This window comes from Lepisma saccharinum, chromosome 1 (genome assembly GCF_977018435.1).
Source record: "Lepisma saccharinum chromosome 1, izLepSacc3.1, whole genome shotgun sequence".
In the NCBI taxonomy this organism is placed as follows: Eukaryota; Metazoa; Arthropoda; class Insecta; order Zygentoma; family Lepismatidae; genus Lepisma; species Lepisma saccharinum.
The window spans coordinates 201,755,998-201,780,453 of record NC_139229.1 but is presented as its reverse complement, the minus strand read 5'-3'; the positions used below and the strand labels follow the sequence as shown (position 1 = coordinate 201,780,453).

At 36.9% G+C, this 24,456-nt stretch overlaps 1 protein-coding gene across 1 annotated transcript; it reads right to left on the bottom strand.

Annotated features, from left to right (window-relative positions):
* Window positions 1–780: 780 nt before the first annotated feature.
* On the bottom strand, window positions 781–23,453 carry LOC145978262 (uncharacterized). The gene is made up of 3 exons (XM_083110764.1): window positions 23,362–23,453; window positions 2,698–2,842; window positions 781–1,076 (listed from the first exon to the last, which is right to left on the bottom strand). The coding sequence occupies exons 1-3, from the start codon at window positions 23,362–23,364 to the stop codon at window positions 913–915; spliced, it is 312 nt and encodes a 103-aa protein (XP_082966890.1). The 5' UTR covers window positions 23,365–23,453; the 3' UTR covers window positions 781–912.
* Between the last annotated feature and the right edge of the window lie 1,003 nt (window positions 23,454–24,456).

Here is a 24,456-nt window from a genome sequence, read left to right as displayed (position 1 = left end):
GTTGTGAAGAACTCGTGAAAATCAGAGTGGTAAATGCACCTCCCCTTCTTAATATAACCCCCGATTATCATTTTTGCCTTTGAACCACTTTTAAAACTAAGGTTGGAAATGGTAATTATGAACTGTTTTGTAGTGTATCCCATCCCCCTCCTAGAACGCAGCTACATAATATCCAATTCCAATTCCCTCCCCCCAGTAAAAATCCTGCCTACGCCATTGGTGTGCACTTTAATCTGTTGGAAAAAATTACATCTGGAGTTATGAATTCTGGAACTTACGTACAGTCACCGGGAGGACGCCTAGATCCTGAAATAATCTCTTCCCTGCAAGGCGCTATGTGTGTTGCCTAAATCTGCGGTTGTTGTAGAAGTTACCATTGAAAATTTGCTATTGAAATCCACTTATCGCCCTAGAGTTGGGCAACAAAGTTGCAGGGAAGCGAGCATTTGTGGATCTAGGCGTCCCATTTTTATTGATGGTGACTGTACGTGTATCGATGTTGCTTTTTGGTGTATAACAATTATTTTATTACCAAAAAAGTGCTCTTTAAAAGAAATCACTTGGTGTAATTGTGTGAGAAAGAGTCCAGGGGAAATTATATACCTATGTCTCAATTATGATAAAATTAACTATTATGTGAAACTGTGAAACAAAATAGTTTGGACGGTGTTTTGAAACTTTTTGCATGCATTTTTCATTTCTTAGAAAGAAAGTAAATTAAAAATGTCTGGGACAAGGTGCTTCTTCCTGTGAAGCTTGAATTCAGTAGAAATAGCATAATTTCTTCATATTCTCACAACCATTAGATTGAAAATTTATTGTCAAGTGTTAAATACATTGATGCATTGTAGACGATATTTGGTAGAAAATTGAGTTGTTTGTAAATGTGTGAGTATGTTGATACGAAGATATTCATAAGCAGGCTCCAACGAGGTCCGCGTGGGAGCATCCGTCGACACAGCATCTGTGGAAGAGTTGGGCAGCGTTTGTAGGGGGATTTGTTTTTTTGACTTGTTTCAATTTCTGCTCCATTTCGAGAAATGGCCGCAAGGGATCCCACACAGGAAATACTTTCACTAGAAAAAAGGAAAAAAAACTAATTACATTTCCAAATATGGAAACAACAATGTGAACTAAAATCAAATGGAGAGTGGCCAGCAATAACAGCAAAGATGTTACATTAATAACCGAATAATGATTCAAATTCTAGGTCATGGCTGTTTTATTTGTCATACTGACGTGAGCAAAGTAAAGTGATAAATACGAAACAGAAAAATGGTTAATTGTCTCAACGCAAGTGCGAAAGGTGCGGATTTCGATCCTCGGTAGGTAACCCCAAAGTCTTGATATTGAGTCAACATTAATGCATAATATATAGCGTTAAAGTTATATATCACCAGGGATAAGTACACACGCGGGATTTACGAAAAGGTCCTACTTAAACTTATACTGAATATTAATATTAAAAATATGTCTTCCAAGAAATGGTCTAAAGATAATATTGGATAAGCATAGTTTACACCGTAGCTACACCACATGCCATCATTTTCCTAAGTAGATTAAGTCTAATTTAACATGTACTTACTTTTTACTCAAGCTTTCGTCACATTATATGGCTTCATCTTACTTTACCCTCAGCTCCAACTTACCTTACCTTTCCCATGTTTTAACTTGACTATTCTTGTCTTATCTCCTGATGAAGCTACATGATGTGGTGAAAGCTTGTGTGAAAAGTAAGTACATGTTAAATTGGACTTAATATACTTAGGAAACATAATGTATCAAGTGAACTAAGATAAACATATTTAGTTTTAAATCCTATGTATTTGGAGTCCCTCTAAACATTCAAAATTGCACGGATTACGAAAAGATCCCATCAAACCTTCGACTTCACAGGGTTTATATTGAATTTACATTCCTATAATTTTTTAACGGACATTGAGAGAGTGCAACATGTCGCTTTCTACATTTTTGACAACGCCGCATTCGATGGAACCGATTAAAACTTAAACTGCCCTATTTATATATAATTTTTTCACTATAAATGAACATGGACGAAAGTAATGTATTAGGTGGACCAAGATAAGCATATTTAGTATCAAATCCTATGCATTTGAGCTCCCTCTAAGCAGCCAGAATAGTGGCGGACATATGGTTGTCAACGGCCGTCATGGGCATCCAATGTATCGTGTTGTCTACAGTTGCGCGTTCGTAGAATCAGTTATAATGCCATAACATTCATATTTAACTTTAAAATGAATGCTTTGAAAATATTTCCATCCCCCCAAATATTAATCATGTGGACTGAGATAAGAATAACTAAAATAAAATCCTATGTATTTTGAGAGCTCCGTGATCAAGAAAGCTGACAAAATGGCAAGAACGCAAGACACAGCTAATTTGAGATATTCAATATGGCCGACAAATATGACTGTTAATATTTACACAAGGAATTGCCTTTTCAGTTTACATAGGCAAGTTTATTGCAAACCCTATGCTTCAGGTGGATAATATAAAATAGTGTATCACTATTTTGGAACATAGAGGACATAAAGAGCTGAATGGAGGATAAAATTGCATTTGAAAAGACATTTAGCTTTCTTTTTGTAGGAAGTTTAATTGACCAGGGTGAGGAAAGAAAGGTAATATGCCCTAGATCAAAGTTGTAGTATATATCTAATCTAGATAGGTTTTTACCTATTTCATTTATATCAACTTTAGGCCCTGCGGAACTGCATGCATCCTTGACGGCCTCTCGGAATTCTCTCGCCGTACAGGTCTTCGTTAGAGATATGCTTGGTTTCAGGAGCGCCACACATAACACCAGTAGAACAAGTTTCTTCTGAAACAAGGAAACAGAAGACAAAAATTGAGACAGCAATTTATAAAATTAATATTATATGTACTAACACATTTTTTCAAAATTCTAGAACATATAGACTAGCTATTACTTCTGAATATTAGTGGCAATGGTTCTACATAAGCAAGCTTAATTAATTGGACATTATGCATTATCGAGCCCTAGTGCTCTAAACTATACTTATTCTAACACTATATTTCGAGAGAGTTCAAAGTTTAAAGCACTAGACAATAGATAATGCCCAATCAACATTGCATGCTATCATATAGCAATGCTGATTAACCGTTAGAAGATCATATGCAGAGGCTTCATGGGTGCGCAGATATTGAAAGATAAATCTTTATCTTTTGTTTTACCTCAGTCTTTCTTGGTTAATGTCGGGAGGGTACATTCAACGTAACCTTCGTCTAATTCCTTCTATCCTGCATCCTGCTTTAGTCTGCACCGTCATAGTTAACTCAAGAGTGCAAAAATGTGGATGTCAGTGTAGGAACCGAGCACTTCGATGTTTCTCGAAATTTTGAGGGAGCGGCCTTTCCACCCCTTGCAGGTCATCAACAGGCAGGGTTGGGTATCGCCGTCGCGTCAAAACAATGCTTCCAGCTCGAGTAGTTTGTGACCAGATTGAAGAATGACCGCTTATGTGGCGGTAAATCGCATATATGCAAAAAGTTACAAGTGGTCCCGAATCAGAGCGCAATACACGCTAAAATAAGTACGTATAATGCTGGCGTGATGCCTATGTAGATTATCATATCTCAGGGCAAGTAGTATTATTCGCAGCAAATAACTATTCTACTATACTATTGAGACAACCTAAAACACGCAACGTGTTAAAAGTAATTATCTTCACAAACTGTAAGATTTCGAATCGCCCATTATCTTTCTCGATTTCGTGAAGACCGATTTTGAGAATCCTCCTTAGTAAACGATGCCTCCGCGATGGCGCAGTGGTAGCGTCGTTGCCTTGTAAATAAGGGTCCTGGGTTCGATACCCGGTGGAGGCACATAGTGGTTCGGATCCCACTTTAAACAGTAGATCTAGTCCCGATTAGCCTTACTGTGCATAAAGTAGATTTAACTGTCTCAACTCCTTAACAAACCTTTCAAAGGATCAAAGCTTTTAAACAAGTAAACATCTAAGGAATAATTATATTCTCCTTGTGGTAAGGAGTCGTTGTCATCTAACAAATTTTATTGGTTTATTATATTGGTATTATTGAAAATATTGTGCCATACTAAACCTAACAACTTAACAAAGGCACATTGATTTCTTAATGAGGCACTTTTCTTGTGTTTCAGAGCAGGTTCAGTTTTGGAAGTATTACAATGCTTTACGGAGTCCGTTCGAAGAATTTTAAGAATATTGATGTTTTATCAGAGGGACCACCCCAGAATAAATATCTGTGAATGTTTTACAGGTTTCATCGCATTTAAGATGGTTATTTTCCGGTGCAACATGTCTGTTGCCACTCAGGCTGAAGAGCCTAATGACGCTGACAAAGTTCCGATTCATACGTGGCAGGAACGAACTCTGATTGGCACCATGTTGAAGCCCCAAGACCGACAGAACTCGAAGTACTCGGATCCTATTGACATAAACTTTATTTTTAGACAACAACAATGCAGAAAGCATGATTTTGTTTAGTTTACATATTGCCACTTATTTGTGTTATTACGTTAACAGAGACGGGAAGGGTGGAGGATGATGGAAGAAAAGGACAAGAAAGTGATATGAAAAAGTCAGTGTTGTGTGTACTGTACAAGGTGCCTTCCCAGTATTTGCCTACGGTAGAGACACTTGCGAAAAACTCAGTCAGGTCGGCTAAATTTATTTAGTAGGAAATGCTGTTATTTCTTTGTAGTTTTGAGCACACCATCTCTAAAAATGTCCTTGACATACACGTGTATATAACTACTCGTAACTAAGCAATGTTATAGGCTTGAGTGTTCCACCCTCAAAAAATACCCTGACCTTCAGAAATATCACAGTTAAATTTCCATTTTTTATTTTCGAAATAACTTTTGAAGGCATATTTTTGAAACATGTATTTACATTTATATCACAAATGGAACCACTAACAAGTGCGAAGATAATCCCTATTAATGCAAACGTGTTATTGAAATGAGAGTACATACGTGTTAACGGCGTACCTTTGTAATCAACGAGTCCCGGGTACGATACCCGGTACAGGTACATAGTGGTTCATATCGCACTTTAAATTCTAGATCCAGTCCCGATTACCCTTTCTGTGCAAAAATCGGACTTAAGCACAAACTCAACAAATAAAAATATGAGAATACGGCAAACCTCACAATGTTTTAGTTCCAGAAGTGAACTGACCAATCCCACAGGCCACAGTTTTTTCAAACTTTCATTTCTTCATCTGCACGAAGGATTTCCCAGTAATTTTACCACTCTCATATTATAGCTAGGCATCTCAACAATTTCCCAAGGAATTCAGAGGTCGCTAACATCAAATAGCTTAGGCAGCAAACGAGACACCTTTCTCACGAAGGAAAAAAAAACAAAAAAAAAAAAAAAACTGCAGCCACTCAGATGTGTGAGAGAAGAAATGCTGTCGTTACGTCTTTTACTGTTCCTTCAAATCCAAATCCATTGAAATGAAACATTTTTTCATTCAGGATGGATCACCAAATGAGTAAATATTCAATTGATGGCTGCTTGAAATTTTTTTCGTGTCTCTCTACCGAGTAACGTAATGGTGGAGGGTTGATAGTTTAGTTTATCAGTTTCTCTTTGCCAGTATCACCAGAAAGTGGAAACCAAATATTCCTTAGTGCTGTAGGAAAGTGTTGATCTTCATTTTCAGATGGGGCATGGTTTCCAAGAAGACGAACGTCAGAAATTGAACCGTGGTTTTTGTTTCACCCAGTTTTTTCAGCATCAAACCTGTATAATCCCACAAATATTTTATCCATTTTCTCCGTTCTGTTTCGCATTGTAACACGAATTATCCGAATTATTTCACTATTTATAACAAAACAACCAGTAGTACCGACTAGACATGTTGACAAACTATACAATGTGCGTCAGGGGTGCCCACGAGGGGGACTACGGCGCAGACTCCGCCATCGAGATTTTTTGGGGGCGTCTGTTCCCTTTCAAATAACATTCAATTCAACATTTTTATACATTTCTAAAATATATATAAAAATGTTACACCTTAAATGCACCATATTTAATCCATTAGATGAAGAAAAGAAAGTACTTAGGGGCAGGGGTACTCACAGGTGAGTTTGTGGACGCCCGTTGCGTACAGCCAATTGGGAGGGGGGGGGGTTATGATGAAAATTTGACGTGAACAATATAGCATTGGACACAAGTTACCATTGCTGCTTTATAATAGCAATTTCTGGACTTCCAAGGGAATTGTAAAGGATAATAAGGGGATATCCAACTCTTACCTATTGACACGTAGATTCTGGGGGGATTGAGACTTAAACGTTTGGGGGGGGGGGGCAATATACATTTCTTGAATATCAGTGTTAAGTCTTAGATTACAGAGGGTATTTTAGTTAGGGGGGATTGAGCGTCAAATTGAGGGGGTATCCAATTTTTGTATATTACTATTGTCTAGACTCTAAACTGTTGCGAAAATTCTGGTGACTGAGAATTATTTGTTTTGGAGAAGGCAACATCCACTCTTCAACATAAACAATAAGTCTAAATTGGCACGGAAATTTTGGTGAGTATTAAATTTAAGGGGGGGAGCTAAAGTGTTAATTAAATCTTAGATTGTCGATGGATTTCTGTAGTGGGGGAAAGTTCGAATATTATAATTACGGGATTATATTTAGCGGTATGGTTTCCACACGTTTTTGGCGCCGAACGTGCGAAAGGAGGAGCTAGGGAAGAGTAAGTATCGCAGGGTTATAAGAAAGTATTGACATCCCATTGAATTAATTTTCTTGAAAGACTTCAAAGAAATGGATACAAAAATTTTCTTTCTCGGTTCGCTCGCAATATTGTATTACGATAATGCGTGTTTCGAATTTAGTAAAGTTTTATACTATATATATATATATATACTATATATATATACTGCAATACAAGACATGAACTACTTTCTCGGTGTTGATTCATAACATCACTTCTTACAATATATTGCTTATAATGTTAGTATTCTGCTCAATTTAAAGCAGGTGCATCATTTGGATGATGCACTTCTATTTGTCGTATTATTGTAGTATTAATTTCCTTTATGCTGTAATAATTGTACTAAGTGTACTACATATTGTACAGTAACACCTTGCACGTTACCCGATAAAACAGAAAAAAAATAATATCAAATTTCTTCGCATTTCTAACACCTTGTCGCAGGACAATTTTACTATAACAAGTGGCATTTGCACTGAAGATAGAATACACGTAATTATTGCTATGAATTACTAAAATAATTATATTTATCCCAAGCAGAGGGAGCGAATTCTTTGAAGGAGGAACCGTATTAAATTCTCGCAATTAGCTTGGGAAGGAATTAATAGCCAAGGTTCTGTAATGTCCCATGAAACAATAATTGAATCGGTCACACGGCTGCAGCATGTCATTTGGTTTGCCCAGGTTGAATTTTCTATCTTAAGTTGTGTAACAATTTCTGCTAAATTCTCAAATTGTGTGTTATATAAATCTCATAAATCTATTCTCCATTCGCACTGTTTAAAGGCATATTTATATAATTTTACTTATTACCCATAACCAATCAATGTGCCAGCTTTCCATAATTTCGAATACTGAACTATTAAAAATATATGGACATTTTAACATGGTATTGTATTCAAACAAACAAGAATTAAAACTATCGGGGGGGGGATATGATGAACGATTTTGGGGAGGGAATGAATCCACGGTCTTGGGGTGATATTCGATTATAGGTTTTTAAAAGTAGGTTGCGTTCCAGTTTGGGGGATTCATGATTGTCAAGTTTGCTTGTTTTGTGTAGTGGGAGTGACATTCTTGCACAAATTCCAAATGATGAAATAATAGATAAATGATAAATTTGCAAGGTCCAGTATTCAGAAACAAAAACTTCCTTTAATATCTTCATACTAAAGTTTGTTTTAGCATATATTTGTCTTGTAAATAAACATTAATTTGAAAACGATACAAGCGTTCTACTTCTGATATTCTTTTTCAATGAGTAATCAAAAAACAGAGCAAAAAGAGTAACATGGCTTACCATTCACGTGATTGTCTGAGAACTTAAGATTTCTTATTTCGTCATAAAAATGTACTGTGTAAGCTGTGGTTCAATAAATAGGCTACTATTAATTATTTTCTTTCTACAAAATATTAAGTTTTCTTAGTGGAAAACAATTGTACATTTTGTTCATATACATGTTACAATAAATGAGAATAAGAAATAAATAGTAAAAGTCAATACGTGTCTTTACTTAAATTCATATAATTATCTATTTTATTTCCAAATATGCAGTGTATTTGCTCTTAACAGAACTCGAACATTGTTATTTCATATAAATTTAAGCAGATTATAAATGATAATTCATCTTATGACGTTAAATATGTTAAGAGTTATCTTTATATCCATACCATGTAGTTTGATGTGGCAATTCATCTCTTATCCCCTGATTAATGGTAAACCTTGCTCATACTAGACGCAAAACAGATCATCGAGTTTCCACTTTGCACTACAGAGTATTTGATGCGATAGTGACATGTTAGATGTAGAAAAGGAATAACTCAAGTGAAGTGTTCATTAAAGCTAAAAATATATATATCCGGAAACACTGTCCTAATTAAATACTTTACGTGGATTATGACATGAACATGGGTGAGGGGTGCTTCATTTTCTTTTGGGTGGATGTTACATTGGCTTTTGGGATCTGGCGGACACAGAACCTAAAAGGACCTTATATTTCATTTTACAGATTTTGATAAATAATTTCCACGGTTGAAATGAAATAAAGTAACTATTATGGCATTTTGCGACGCTCCATAGGGCGGTAGTTTTGGAGGAGCAGGAGGGACTACAATGGAAACTGAACGGTGAAAGCAAATAAAGATAAGAGGTGACAAAAATAGGAGACGACGAAAGATAGGAGGCGGTGAGTGATAACCTTATTTTGCTTTTCAGATGTTTACACAGTTGGGACAAATTTTAAAAATATATTAGGGTATTTTTCATCACGCATGGCAAAGCAGTGACAACAACGGTGAGCTGTGGGGGATGGGAATGATGGGCTAACAACCATCCCAGTCTTGACTCTTTCCCCCCCACCAGTAAATAATAATAGACAAATACATACTATTTGTTCTCAAATGGGCATTTTGTATAGTATTTCGGTCTATATTAAATATGACTCTCATTCCAGATTATTCCCACCATTACTTCAGCCTCCTCACTTTTTCATTTTTTCATATGATTTCACTGTGGAAAGATCGTAGGTGGGAGGGCAGCAGGTGGCATGTGCCCTGGACGCTGAAACTTGGTGGCGAAAATTATTTACGTGAACTACAACTACCAATCTTAGTAGCTTGCAAGGGCGGGTTAAATGGGAGGATCTTGTAGGGGACTCAGGAGACTATCGAATTCTCAAGTGCCTTATTTTATTTTCTTAGTTATTGATAAATTTGCATAAATGCATTTTGGTATTTTATGGCACTTGCTAAGGCCGCAGTAGATTGGAGAGAGGGGCCAGTGAACATTTTCATTTTCTTCTTGTGGGAATTTTTCATATGTTGCACCCACCAGTCATTTGCATATTTCCTATGTGGTTGGAGCGAGACATTACTATCGATCTACAGAGGGGGTTAAAGTGTTACGGGGGTGACAACCCTAACTTGAGGATCTTGGGGGTGCGGGGTGTGCGATTGTCTTCCTTCGAAATGCCTTATTTAATATTTTTCAGTTATTAATACATAATTTGCGTAATTCATATACTGTGTGTGTCCTATAAATATCGGTATCGGAATCGAAAAGTATCGGTTGAAATTCATCTAACGATACCAGCCGATACTTTTTCGTCATGTTGGTCTTTCATGGGGTCCACAAAAATGCTGCGGGATAATTTCGCGAAATCTGGAAATTATGCAAGATTCAAACAAACTTTATTTTTCTTCTGTGCCAATTTTCCACGAAAAACTGTATTTTGTGATTACATAACATCTATTTTCATATCCTTAATTTAATTCTTGAATATTCTAAAATAAATTTCTTGGTAAATTGATGCATGCAATTGGAGAAGAATATTTACACACTAATATTGATTAATATTTTGAACAAACTTTAAATACCGTAAAACCTAGTTAATCCGAATAACGATATGCCGGACATCGCTTAATCCGGACAGGCAAAAGGCAAAAGGCAAAGAAAAAGAAAAAAAAGAAAATGAAAGCAGAATTCAAGGTTTTAAATGTGGCTATAGATAAGTCAAAAAGAGAACTTCCCAAATAAAAGGCAGTCAACCACTGATGAAATTCTCTTTCCCGCAGACTTTGTAATGTACTGTATAGTGTATTTAGTATTTAGGCCTATGCCCTTTAAATACACCATAATAAACGTGTTTTGTTGCTATAAACGGAGTTTTAATGCACTTTCTACTGTTCTTTTAGGTTATTTCAATTAATGCGGACTTTCGTTAAACCGGTCAACTTATCCCCCCATTAGTCCGGATTAATGAGGTTTTACTGTATTACAACTTTCAAATATCGGTATCGGTTGGAATCGGTAAGAGTAGCGGCATCGGTATCGGTATTGGTTCATAGTGCTATCTGTTGCTTGAGTTTGTGTTTAATCAAATAATAAAGCCCACTTTGTGCACAGACAGGCTAATCGGGACTGAACCTACAGTTTAAAGCGATCCGAACCACTATGTGCCTCCACGGATTGAATTATTATATAGAAATACTGATGATTACAAAACTAACACAGAGCGTTGCAAGAACATATAACTTCAAACTGAAACAGTGTTTTGGAGGGAAATGCTCCAAGCACTAAATAATTTTCAAACAGGGAAGAGAGAAGAAACAGCATCCAGAGGGGACAATTCGCTCCGTTTTCCTACAAATACCATTCGGTTTTAACTTTGGCTCAAGCTTTAGTTCAGTATGATTTTAAACGAACTTCTCTGCATTCGCTCCGAAATTTTCCTATGATGTAGTGTTTCGAATCTGTTTTGTTTACAGGAGAGTAAGATATCATCATCACTCGGTCACAAAGTTGTGATTCTGTCAATAGATATCATAATATACATACACAGTTTGAAAGCCCTATACGTGTCACTTATAGCGACATTTGGAAAATAGTTTGAATCCTGAGGATTTGAAGTGAAAGCATTTTGTATGGGGGAACTCACTTTTTGTTCGTTGCTTTGTAAACAACGGGTCACGGCTTCGATACAAGGTGGAGAAATATATGGGTTAGTTTTACGGATCATACTTTCAACTGTAGGTTCAGTCCCGATTAGTCTATCTGTACATAAAGTGTACTTAAATGAAAAATTCTAACTCAAGTCACGTCTGTTGAACTTAAATATCAAATTTATTTTGCTTTATGAGAAATGTATTTCTGGTAATATAATTTGAAGTAACATAGGCACTGTTTTGTGGTTCACGAAATTTAATATGAGTGGTGTGTGCACAATAAACGTGGCAGCATTTTATGACAGGACCGTTGATAGGTGGGTGTGAGAGGGAGGTGGGTGTTGGACGCCAAAAGTTGGGGAGGGGACGTCATATAGGCATCCGCCCCCTCCGAGTGAACGTCTTTTATCCGCCACTGACCTCGTAACGTGAGTTGATGAAAATGATGTAGAGACACTTACTTTTTTTTTGCCCATTCAAACAAATGTTTACTTGCCAGAATATAAATATAAACTAATAAATGGTCTCGTTATGGAAATATAGATAAATATGTACTAACGTGTGATTATGTACCAATATCGCAATGTTTTCTTTTAGAAACGCCTATCATTAATATTGCATCAACATCATTTCCACTATATATATATAGTGAGCTGGAACATGAAGATTGTATGCTATGTGTGCACGCGCTTGCGGATGGTGAGTCAACCTGTCCACTCCCCACCCTACCAAATACTAAAAACTAGATAAATAAATGCTCTTTAAACCCATGTGCAGATTTTTGTGTGATGTGTTTTGGGATATATATTAATTGTGACTGCCCCCCTCCAGAAAATACTTCACTCCTTTATCTGATTCCCCACTATTTTATTTCTGGGTCCGTTGCTGGACGCGTTGCTTGAATATATTCGATGCAAAGTTCAACTTCATTGTGGAGTTATGGAAAGAAGCAGAACATTTACATTTTTATCAACACCATTGCAGTGTTCTCTTTCTTACACAACTCGCTGACCCGTTTCCTCATCGTGTCGCCTCGGCCTGTTGGTCGCGCATGCGTAGTGAATACTTTTTTCTTATTTTTTAAACAGACTGAAAGGGACCTTGTCGCTTGTCACTTCGGTGTGAAACTCCCGTGTCGGGCGTCACTCCGGTCTGAAAGCTGCCGCTCGTCACAAATATTCAGCAGTGCTTGGAGCGAGCAGCGCCATCTTGAGGGAAATGTGCCTGCCTTCAACCTTACGGACATCTACTGCTAGCTGACTCAAGCTAGGAACCAGTGTGCAATCACAGCCCAGAACGGTTATTTTGACAAAATCCTGTTTCCCTAATGGCTGCTTTGGGGAGGGGGAATTTTAACGTTGTCGGCTCTTCCCGAAGATTGGCAATTTGACCGCGAGTTCCTTGGCAGGTAAACGCGGCAACAGAGGGTCATTGCCATAAAGGCGGCCTCCACGCCGGTAGATACCGCGATTTCACTTCTAATATTACATTCCGATGATGATGATGATGATAATAATAATAAATAATAAAGCCATTGCTGTACCCGAGTGTGTTTAGTGGTACACTCAAGGTCTTCCTACAGAGCTTCGAGACCCTACCTGAACAGAGATATTTCTTTCTTTTGGAGTGTCCCATCACCAGTTCATCTAATCACCATTCCGTCCTCTGTTGCAATTACACAAAAGTAACAAAAATGCAAATTAAAACATTAAAAATACAAAAATAATAATACAGTACTCACCATTGCATAAATAGAAATCGTATTTGCATATTCCTAGTTCAAACTCCTGGCCATAAAAACCACAAAATACACTCAAACTCCAAACTGCACATTCATTGGTTCCATCCCGTGTCTCTTTTTTATCTTGCAAGATTCACACTTATGCAACACTGGCGAACCAACCCCCTCGGGAAATTTGAAGAGAGGCTTGTATCTGCCACGGAGTGCTGAGGAGCACTGCTTTTTAAACTTCCGTCCTACCACACTCTCCATGTTGCATTGCCATGTGGAAGTTCATTCACTCCTCACCATGACTAGAACTATTACAAGCATTCGTCCTTCCGGAGTTGCACTTCGTTGAGGTAAGCATATTTTGTTATATGTTTTCTGTTTTGTGCTAGATTTGCTCCATTCGGTAGTCTGTTCTTTCAACAGCAATGGATCAGAAGAATTCATAACACCAGTCAAGTAGGTCGGATTCACCTGCCCGGTTTCACAATTGGCATACCAGGACAAGTCGCTTTCCTAACTATAATTGCAACAATATTTTCTTTTTGCAATTATATTTAAATTGAAATTCATAAACTTTGGAGCCAAATATAGTTCAGGTCACTAATGACGTAAGCACCTACACTAACAGGGACAGTTTTCACTGGCGTATGGAGGATTTTTTTTTCGGGAGGGTCTGGAATTGCTTTCCTTGGAGGGAGTGAAATACTCGACAAGATATTTCATAATTTTAAAACATTTCACTGTCAAAAATGGCAATCAGCGTCATTTTACGGGGGGTTTTCACTTGCAACTTTGTTTTTTCCTTGAGTTCTTCACCGCATTTATTCGGAAATGTTGATTTTTCTCAAAATTTCGGAGAGGGCTGTAGCCCCATCAACCTCACTGTGCGTACGCCAGTGACAGTTTTGTATGGAGGGTCACTGCACTAGTTCAGTCACTGTACTACTTCAGTCACTGTGCAAATTAACGAGTGGGATGCCGGAGCCCCCCCCCCCAAACACACACACACACACAATTATCACCGGCAAAATAAAAAAAATAGTTTATCCCTGCCAGGCATGTTTTTATCCCCTCTCATAAAAACGAAATTGAAAGCATATAGTACACTATTTCGTAACTGTGTTACAAACCCAATTCATAAATCATTCGTGTCCATTAACGATCCCAGTCATCAAAGATTTCCCTGCCAAAAAGTATGCAGCCTTGTGGATTAAAGAAGGACATACTTCTGCAACTGACCAAGCTTACCAAGCCGAGGCAACAGGAGGCTGTTTTCCACATACGTTTTCGTGGCATATTCTGATATTTTAAACGTATTAATTAAAGTGTTCACAAGAAAGTTTTACCTGGGTTAGATGAACATTGTGTTTTGAACTTGGCAACAGAAATTTGGACAAGTTGGACAGCATGATGAAATTGATGAAGGGACACTTACGAAGAACAGCAAATATGTAAGAAACTACGTAGGTTACGTCTTAAAGTCACTAGACCAAATTCTTAGACAATGATTTCCTCCATGGAATGGTTTTTGTTTCGTGCCTTTAGAGTCAAGGATTAAGAAGATGTGTAGTTTAATACAGAGTCATGTGATTCTCTGTATTTTACGTGTTCCATTATTTCTTATGATATTGATGAGAACGTAATACTGCGGTGTTCGTTCACTTGCGTTTGTTACATGTTGTTTTTGTTGTTTAAAAATGTATGCACAAAGTAGTGGCGTTTACTTATCTAAACTGGTGTGGGGGGACTAACATGAACAGTTTACCTACTGCAATAAGAGAGAATCGTATTGAAAATGGAATTCGAGCAGATGATTCTTGATTAAAATTCTTGAAGATTTAATACTTTGATTGTCTGTCTGCACAAGCATTCAATTGAATTGAATTATTGTTTTGAGCCCGCTTTATGCACATATAGGCTACTCGGAACTGGACCTACTCCTTAAGGTAGGATCCAAACCACTGTGCAATGTGCCTCCATCGGGTACCGAACCGGGACCCCTTGATTACAGTGACATTTTGCTTGCACAAGCTTCGATTACTTTCATAAAATTGATCATTTGGCTCTGTGATTTTCAGATGAAAGTAAAGTCATACCACTAAAGCGTTTGTCTCATGGAACTGAGCAAATAGTCGAAGTTGTTAGCACAACGTGCTACGCCTTACGCCAGGGATCCCGGATTCAAATTTTGGTCTGGACATGGGTGTTCTTAGTGAATGTCCCTTCATCAATCCCATCATATCATCACTCATTCTCATCTTCGCTTCGCAATTAGCCAAACGTGGCAGAAAGGTGACTCTAAATAACAAAACTTTTAAATAGGTTTATATAATTTTCAATTCAGAAAACCATCTGTCTGCTTTTGCTAATGTGAAAGCGGCAGAAAGCAGGCACGTATCTACAAATATGTTTCGTGGGGGGTCCAAACCAAGTGTCTCAGGAATAATAATAATAATAGTATAATAATAGTAATAAGAATAATATTGAATTTAAAATTATTATATCAAATCAAATTAATACTAATTACAATACATGAATTGATATTATATTATTGTTACACGAATAGGTAAAAAGACTGCATAAGAATAGATATGTAACAGCGCATATTCATTACGTAGCTTACCTGTAGTTAAGATCGGAATAATATACATAAAAGCAAGTGACCTGGCAATGAAATTAATGTCAAATTGATTAATATAATTGAATATTTATCGAATTACAAGAAGGATGTTACATGTAGTAATATTTTATGTATATTATTTTGAGTAGTAGTGTACATAAATCTTCTTTGCAATGTCATTCAAAGCCGTGTGATCCCAATATAATCCTTGCCTTCTAAAAAGTTCAGAGGAAATTATTAACCATCGAATTTTAGTACTTGGTAAGTCCTTTTTGTTCTTCAAAGCCGTATGATTCTTATATAATCCTTGTCTTCCTATAAGTTCAGAGGAAATTATACAACAAAGACTAAACGAATATATTTTTCATTATTTAATTTTAGTATTTGGTAAGTCTATGGGGAGGGGGGAGGGGGGTCCGAACCCCTTGGACTCCCCCACTAAATATATTTTGGTAGCAAGGGACATGAAAGAGGCAGAGTATTCTTCAGGATAACGAAGCAAATGAACTATATCTTTAGTTTGGTTTGAGTTTTGGTTTAAAGTCCATGTTATACATATTAAGGATAACCGCGACTGGACCTACAGTTTAATGAGGGATCCTAACCACTTGTTCCTCCACCGGTATCGAACACGGGACTCAATGAACTATGTTGTATCATAAGGAGATCAACATGCTTTTCACGTAATTCACGTCCATCATCTTGTACTTGAAAGAACTAGCTGATAATATTTGTGAATGAATTAAGAGTTTGAAATGTTTTTACATTTCTTTCAAGTTCAGTGTCTGTAGAAGTTCACAAGAAGAAGGTTGCATCACTTTGTATGTGTCTACAACTGCTTTCATGCGTTTAAAGGAATTGCCCTGTTGTGAGGAAATTTTGTTTACAATCGGATAAAATATTGATACTGTGAACTAGCTCTCTCGGTTATTAAGACTTTGGTCAGAACCAGAGTTCGTCAAAGTGGTGCTTCGTTTTATATATATATATATATATATATATATTTATCATGACAAGACTTTCAAAATATCTCTAAACTTCTCTTTAAGAGTATGGCAAGCGTCTGATCTTCCTGTTTAAATTATGAATAGCGCAATGTACTTCATAAGTTTGAGTCACTGGCGTATGCAGGGGATGCTGATGGGCTACAGATCCTCTTGAAATTTTAAACCAAAATTTGAAAAGATAGGAGTAAAGAACTAAATTACTAAATTTTAACCCCCTAAAATGACTCCAGATTACCATTTTTGTCTTTGAACAACTTTTAGAACGAAGGTTAAAAGTAGTAATTATGAAATATTTGACAGCTTTTCACCAACGTAGGTATGTAATACACTGCAAAAAAAAAAAGGTGTGTTTGGGGTGAGTTTCGCTCTTTGGAGGCTTCGAAGGTCAGAATACTCGGAATCCTCACCCTTTTGAGTGAGTTTCTCCTCCCTACCCTAGGGTGAGTGCAGATCTGTCGTGAAAACCTTCCCTATACACCCCTTTGGGTGAGTTTCGGCTGCACCGTGATGCCACATGTACAAACTTTCCCACTGAAAATCCAGTCACAGGCCTTGTCATAGCGAAAGAATTTTGCCGACATGACAACGTTTGTCGTCCTGGACCCCCTGCCAGGCTCTCCGAGGCAATTTTTTCTACTTGCTGAACCCTTTTCCCAACAAATTACCACCCTGTAGCAGTTCTCTAAATATTCAGCAGAGGCGCTGTACTGCAAGTGGCGCTGATTCGAGTGACTAAATCCTGAAATACTTTCAAAATAGGTCGAAAACCTAAAGTCCGTCGACGTTGTTCGTGTGGGGGAAACTAGCGGTCGAGGGACCTTGGAATAAACCTGTCAGTTTTGAGATCCCTGTGATGTTTTAATAATTAGAAAGTGTACGAAATAAATACCTGTATGTTACATGTAAATTTCAGGAATAATCTATTTGAATAGTCATTTCTTATTTTCAAGTACAATTTCACTGCTTTACGTCAGTAATTAACAAAATTTAAGCCGAAAGAAAAATATGATTTTTCCTCACTTAAACAAAGGAAATACATGTTTATAGCCTGAAAGAACGTGTGACATATGCAATCGTGCAAGTGCATACAAATTAAGGCATAAAAAACTGTGTTTTTTCTGTTTACAATATTTCTTCTTTCTTGTTGTTCGAACCTGTATGACTGCATCTTTGTAGTTATTTTCTCATGAAAATATAATGTGCCTTCATTATCAATGTTATCTTGGAGAAGTAAATTTTGTTACTTGGAGTCGGTATTTCTAGTGTTCATTCATAACGCTTATCTGTCGGGCTGCATTACACTTTTCCTATTCTTATTTCATTACTTTTTCGGCTAGGAGGAAGCTCTTATGCAAAACACAGATTACAGATATAACACCAGGAGTACACATCCTGAGTACTCAATGTAATTGGAATTATTTTTTAACGCTTAAATAATTTGTTTAACCTTACTATTTTACAGTAAATTTAACGAGAGGCGTCAAGACAATTCTCTGTGCTGAGATGTAAAATAAACTTAATGTTTAAAATGTGACCCCACCACAATTAAAAATTTAATATTTCCGAAGTCACTGGGATTATCGTAAAGGATTATGACCATAAGAGAAGGGTTATGCCTTCTTGTTATGAGGCACGTAGCCAGGGGAGGGCTAAGGGGGCTGAAGCCCCGAAATCCTACAAATATCTAATTTAAATAGTGCATAGAGGTAATTAATTTTACTTACTTAGCAGGATTAAACATTAGATCGAAAAAAGTTTAGTGTATAATAGAGAAACCAGTTTATATTGTTATATTCTACCATTTAATCCAAAGAATAAATGGATCAACTAGCTCTCAAAATTTATAGTTTTCTTTGCGACAAGTCATACTATATAAACTTTATGAGTAAAATTTGGGCAAAACTTTTAAAGCCTTTACTGACGGAATGTGTAAAGGATAATAACAAAATACAATAACTATGAATTTCAGTACACTAACTGTACAAAATGTAAAAAAAATGGACAATGTGTTGGATATACACTCATACAGTGGATCGAGTAGCAGTCTCTCTCCATTTACACAATAATAATAATAATAACAAATAATTTGGATTAAAATTGGTTTATTTTCAATAACTTATAATAGTTGTTATTGTAAAATGATAATTATAACCGTGGTAAACTGGTAATAATTATTATTATCATTATTCTTTCTACCAATCAATGGCCTGTCCCCTTCTGCAAATATTTCTGGCGACGCCTGTGGTGATAAGGATGAGCCCCCCCCGAAATAAACGGGCCTGTGTTATAGTCATGTTCCTAGAATTCCCATCCTTCCTGCATTTGAAATTCTTTTTTTAAAGTTCTCTGCCAAACAACTTACGTACGCCACCAATATGACATGTGACGAATACTTCAATTTGCAATTTGACGAATGGCTTAATTGTAACGATGAGGATAACACTGATGAGACAAAGAAAAGGACATATTCAAACTTTACCCAAACCCTCTGCTTCGTAGTTTACTACACCAACGACTATCTTTTGCATTTATTCAAAAGGTATGCCTAAGGGCGGTAACGCCAACAACAAACAGTCTAATAGAAAATGTTTCATCCCACTTTGCGTTTTATCCTTGCAAGGGACCGCAACTCCAGAAGACATTCAACTTTCATTACTTTTCCCCCACCCCTACATCACAGTCAATGTACAACCTAAAATGCTTATCCATATTTTTGAAATCTTTAGAGCTGCATAAACAAAAATCATAAAAGTTTCTAAATAGGTCCGCTTATCTAAGTATTCAAAAGAAATTTTCGTTAAGCTAATTAATTTCAATGAGCACATAATACCATAAACGCAGTTCCAATTTGTTATTCTTGTTTCATTTCCAAATATACGCTACATTTAATGAGGCAAACTGGTTCCCTTTCTGAGCCACTGTCTTCAAATAGATGTGGCAACAAATAAATTTTGCAACGACGTGTTGAATACCATACGTGAATATCCTCCAAAGTTCCGTTTCTGGACTTTCTCTCCTTTTCCTTTGTAACGAGCAACCCCTTGCTGTGCGCGTCACGCGTCAATGCACCAAACCTGAAGTCTTCCCTGGGAATGACATTACAAGTCGAAGCAATGTTTTATTTCTGGTACACGATTATATTCCTCTGATAAACGCTGTGATTAAAATTTCTAACTAGCTTTGAAAGCTTTTTCTTGAACAAACTGTACAAAAGTTAATTGTCCTCGTCCGTGGCCGTGCGGTCTAAGGCGCTGTGCTTTGGCCTCCGACGGCATGGGTTCGAGCCCGCCTGGGTTCAGTCTCTGAGTTCTCGGCCTGTGCATAGGACCGGTGGCAACCCACCATCGTGAGGAAATTGGCGAACTACGAGTGAGTAGTGTAACCCGGTCACGGATATCTCCTATAACGGCTGGAGGTTCGACGTGCTGACCCCACGTCATCCCATTACTGGTTGAAGATCTCCACACCTCTAGGTAGGATTGTGGGATGGAGCCTGGCAGCCGGGAGATAGGTCAAGGCCCTTCGAGGGCTGTAGAGCCACGGGTATTATTATTATAGAAGTTAATAACAAAATTTAATGACTATAAGCATCTCAGTCAAGTTACTGTTGCGCTGGAAATTCATTTATCAAGTGGATCGAGAAGAAAATTCTCTCCAAGGAGGATATAATAATAATAATAATAATAATAGTAATGATAATACATTTGGAATAAAATTGGTTTATTTCAATTAGTTTATAACAATAATAATGCTAAGCATGATAATTATTATTGTTATTAATATTACTGTTTAAATTTTATTGTTGGCCTGACCACCCCTATAAAGAATTCTGCTTCCTTGTAATCCACGCGCACGTCACCTACTAAATCAAGAGATTATTATTATTATTGGTTTGGATATATACGTGGATCTTTTCATAAGCCAACTAATTGACCGTCAAGCATTCGGTAGCAAAATCCTTGAGTCTACTATTCAACGTGCTCGGTCACGGCTAACTTATTACATTTATTTCAGACAGTTTGCATTATACTGGCACGTAAGATTTCTCAAAATATGGTCAACTGAAGTTAATCAGCGCCATTGAACATAGGATTACTTTTACAAAAATTAATAAAAGTGCAACATGAATTTAGGTTACAAACTGAGACGAGAGTCGTGACTGAAGGAACCTTTCGTTCTTCGCCAGACGTCGCTGTAAGCAGACTCGTTCTCGTTGCTCTTTCTTTCCCGAAGGAAAAGCCTCGGTCTCGTTTAGATTATCTCAATAATAAATTTATAAGAAATGTTCAAAGACATTTAGTAATATAACTTAAAAACGAAAGTTTTAGAAAATTAAATAAAAAGTAAATCAAGTTGCATATTATAGAAATTTTGATTATAACGAATTCAAAAAATAATTTACATTACGATTTACCAAATCCTTGAACAATACAAGGCTTTCGGACAGTATAAGTCTCGATTATACAGACGGCTGTCATTCTCGGTCTTGTCTTCATTTTAAATTGTGCTCGGTTTCAGCCAAAGTGGCACAAAAGCGAAGTAAAATAAAGCAAATCAATCAATCAAAATAATCATAATACGTAATAATAAATTTTATACCAACGGCCGATCTTCCTTTAAAAGAATCTGGTTTTCTATTGTTCTAGTCAACAGTCGAAGGCAATCGATATATGTAATACCTCGAATGACGTGTCTGCCTGCCAGTGAGAAGGAAAAGAAAACAGCATTATTCCTGCTTACCACTATCTAAGATACAGTTTTATTAGTAGTGCAAGACCCTGCATTCAACGACTAGTTAAAAAAAATGAAGTTACTTATTGTATTTTGGATGATACGTCCTTCATATCTTCACATTCACGCTTGTTTACACAATAAACGCAGTTTGAAGTTTTCTTTATATAAAAGCGACAAAAAACATTCTCATGTTCACATTAGTTTTTTAGGGGGTAAAAATCTAGATTTTTGGTCAACTAATCATGTGTATTAGAAAGTATCAATGTCAACTATTAACTAATAAGTTCTGGGGAAATTTGAAGTTGTTTGTTGCGGAACCTGAATCAACTGCCCTTATCCTCCCACCCCCCTACTATAGGGCTGTTCCTGGATGAGAATTACAATATTATATTCTACATTAATATTATTATGAAGTACTTATCTCTGTGAAGGAAAGCCGGTCTCCATGGCGGAGTGTGTAGCGCAGCGAATCCAGGCCTGGGGATGTGTTTCCTTTGCGAGTGTCCCTTCATGAATTTAATCATATCATCAATTCATCCTCATCTTCGCGATTAGCCAAAAGTGACACAAAAGCGAAATAAAATAAACCAGCTCAATCAATTTGTGGAGGAGAGAAATTCTGTCCTTTATTTTCTTAGGACTTTGGTATCCACAGAGCGCTTTCAAATTGCCACAAACCAGTGGCGGATCAAGAAGTTACAGCTGGGAGGGGCGAATTTCATTCGAATGCCTCACCTCACCGAACCTCAATTCTAACATACACTACACTGCTATATATAAACAACATATTATACTGTAAACAGGAACGAAGCTGATTTTGTGTTCTAGAAGATAGAGAATTCCTTTGCAAAAATAGAGGTCGAGGACTGGAATAGGTGGTTATTATTGTATCATAATGCCTCTTGACCTCCTATTGCCACAATGTAATCTGAATGAGCAGATATGAGAAATATAGTGAATATTCACAGAACACGAAAGCCTATTCCCTCAAGGGGTCTCAGTTCGATTTCATTTTGAAGCATATTGCACAGTGATTCAATACAAATTTAAACTGTAGTGTCAGTTTCGATTAGCTTATCTTGATCATAAGGTTGACTTATTTTATAAATATTATCGAGCCTTTTAAATTTGGGGATAAAAGTCGGAAGATTTGAGTCTCAAAAATATCAGGTATAATATCAAATCCAAGAACTGGCAGTTGGGAATGGAGATCGCTCCCATCGCCCTCCCAGTGGATCCGCCTGCCACAAAAGTTGTCTAAACCACCCCCACCCCCAAAGATCGTTGCTTTGTTTAAAGGACATTCACTTTTAGTGTCTTTTGTTGCAAGTCACGCGTCGTATACGGCGCGCTTTTCGTGTGGACCAATCGAAGGTCGTCTGGGACAAGCAGGCCCAGAATAGCCTTGCCGTTGACATTGTGTGAGGTCGTCTGTGCCGTGGGCCAGAAGAGTTTGTCTGCTGAGTGGGTATTTGAAAGTGAAGATAAGAAAGCAGGATTCGAAGGTAAGTAAGTTCAATAACGTTTTCAATATTTTTACACTGTAGGTTTTCTTTATATATGCTGAGATTGTCCTATCCGAAATGCTTAGACCAAAATGTGTTTCACATTTCGAAATAATGACAGTACACGGTGAGAGGGCACTGTTTAGCATGCAGTGTGAGCCCTTTCAATAGTTCTCGTCCGAAGATTGGCATTCGTGATGGTTTGATTTGATTTGATTGATTCGTTTTATTTTACTTCGCGGTTTGTGCCTCTTGGCTAATTTTGAGAATATGGGGATGAGTGATGAAATTGATGAATGGACATTTACAAACAACCATGCCCAAGCATTTTATTCATTGTGGCTTTCGAAGCCTATGTCAGTCAGCAATGATCGTCTATCTTTAACGTAATCCACATATCCATCACACAGGAAGTAAATAAACACGTTCTAAATCTATTCCTCGAAACGTTGGGTACAGAGTACAGAAGTGGTCTAGAACATTTCTGCACCTCGGACAAACCTACAAGCAATTCAATATTTCTAATATTTTCACTCACAGTAGAAGAATTTCTACTTACCATTTCTGTAGACTTGATTACTACCTGTGGACAAGTAACTGCAGACTCCTATTTTCCCTTAGCTTTTATATTTAAAAAAAAATGCCCAATTCAAATTATAATTATTCAGTGCAAGAATATTCAGGCCTCTAATTTTTTCAACGTCTTAAAATTTCTTTAATAATTATAATGCATCGTAATAAATCTAGCGATACAGAAAATTTTGTCCATGCTTTATTATGAAGCTATAATATTCCGTAAAGCCAGATAGATATGCACCTTGTTTGGCATAGTTCGTATTACTATTTTTTCACTTATAAAATAATATTATATATTCGTTCTGTGACAAAAATATCACGGTCCAGAGTGAAGAACTTCATCTGTTTCTTATTATTATCATTTAAAACACAATAGTTTTATGATACTTTTTATTTGGACTTGGTCTTTTGAAATTATGGAACATAGAACTGTTGCGCTGAAGACAGTTATATCAAAAATAATAAAATTCCTCGAGCGAGAAAAATAATATCAAATTTTTCAAATTTTAATTTTTAAGCTTGTATTAAGAAGATAAGATTTGTTATTTGACCGTGAAAGGATAACGAATTTTATGTGATTTCTTTTATTTTCTATACTAGAAATGGAACTAACAGCGTTATCTGTCGTTATTTTTACGAAGACACGTGAGCGTCTTCTACTTGAACTGAGCATGATACCCAATTTATTTATCGATAAACATTTCTTTGTCCAATTTACAAGGTCACGAAAACTCCCAGTTCAGCACTTAGGAAAATACTTCCGGCAAAACCATGGTCGTATATATAGTTCACGTAAGGGGGTTAAACTTTTGGTATTATTTGGCTTGTTATATTTCATAAGTGAAAATTCGGGACACTGATGACCTGAAGCTGTTTGGGGAGCGCGGGTTGTGGGGGGTGGGGGTGGGGAGGTGCTGGACCCGACAATATTGTGTATATGTACATATCCATTCTCATATTCTTCACACTGCTTGCAGAGATACAAATCTTTTTTCTAATTATATCATTGACATAGGTGTGTGCAGACTGTGTGATTAGCGGGGACAAGAGACTTGATGAAAGTTCAGTCAGGAAAGAA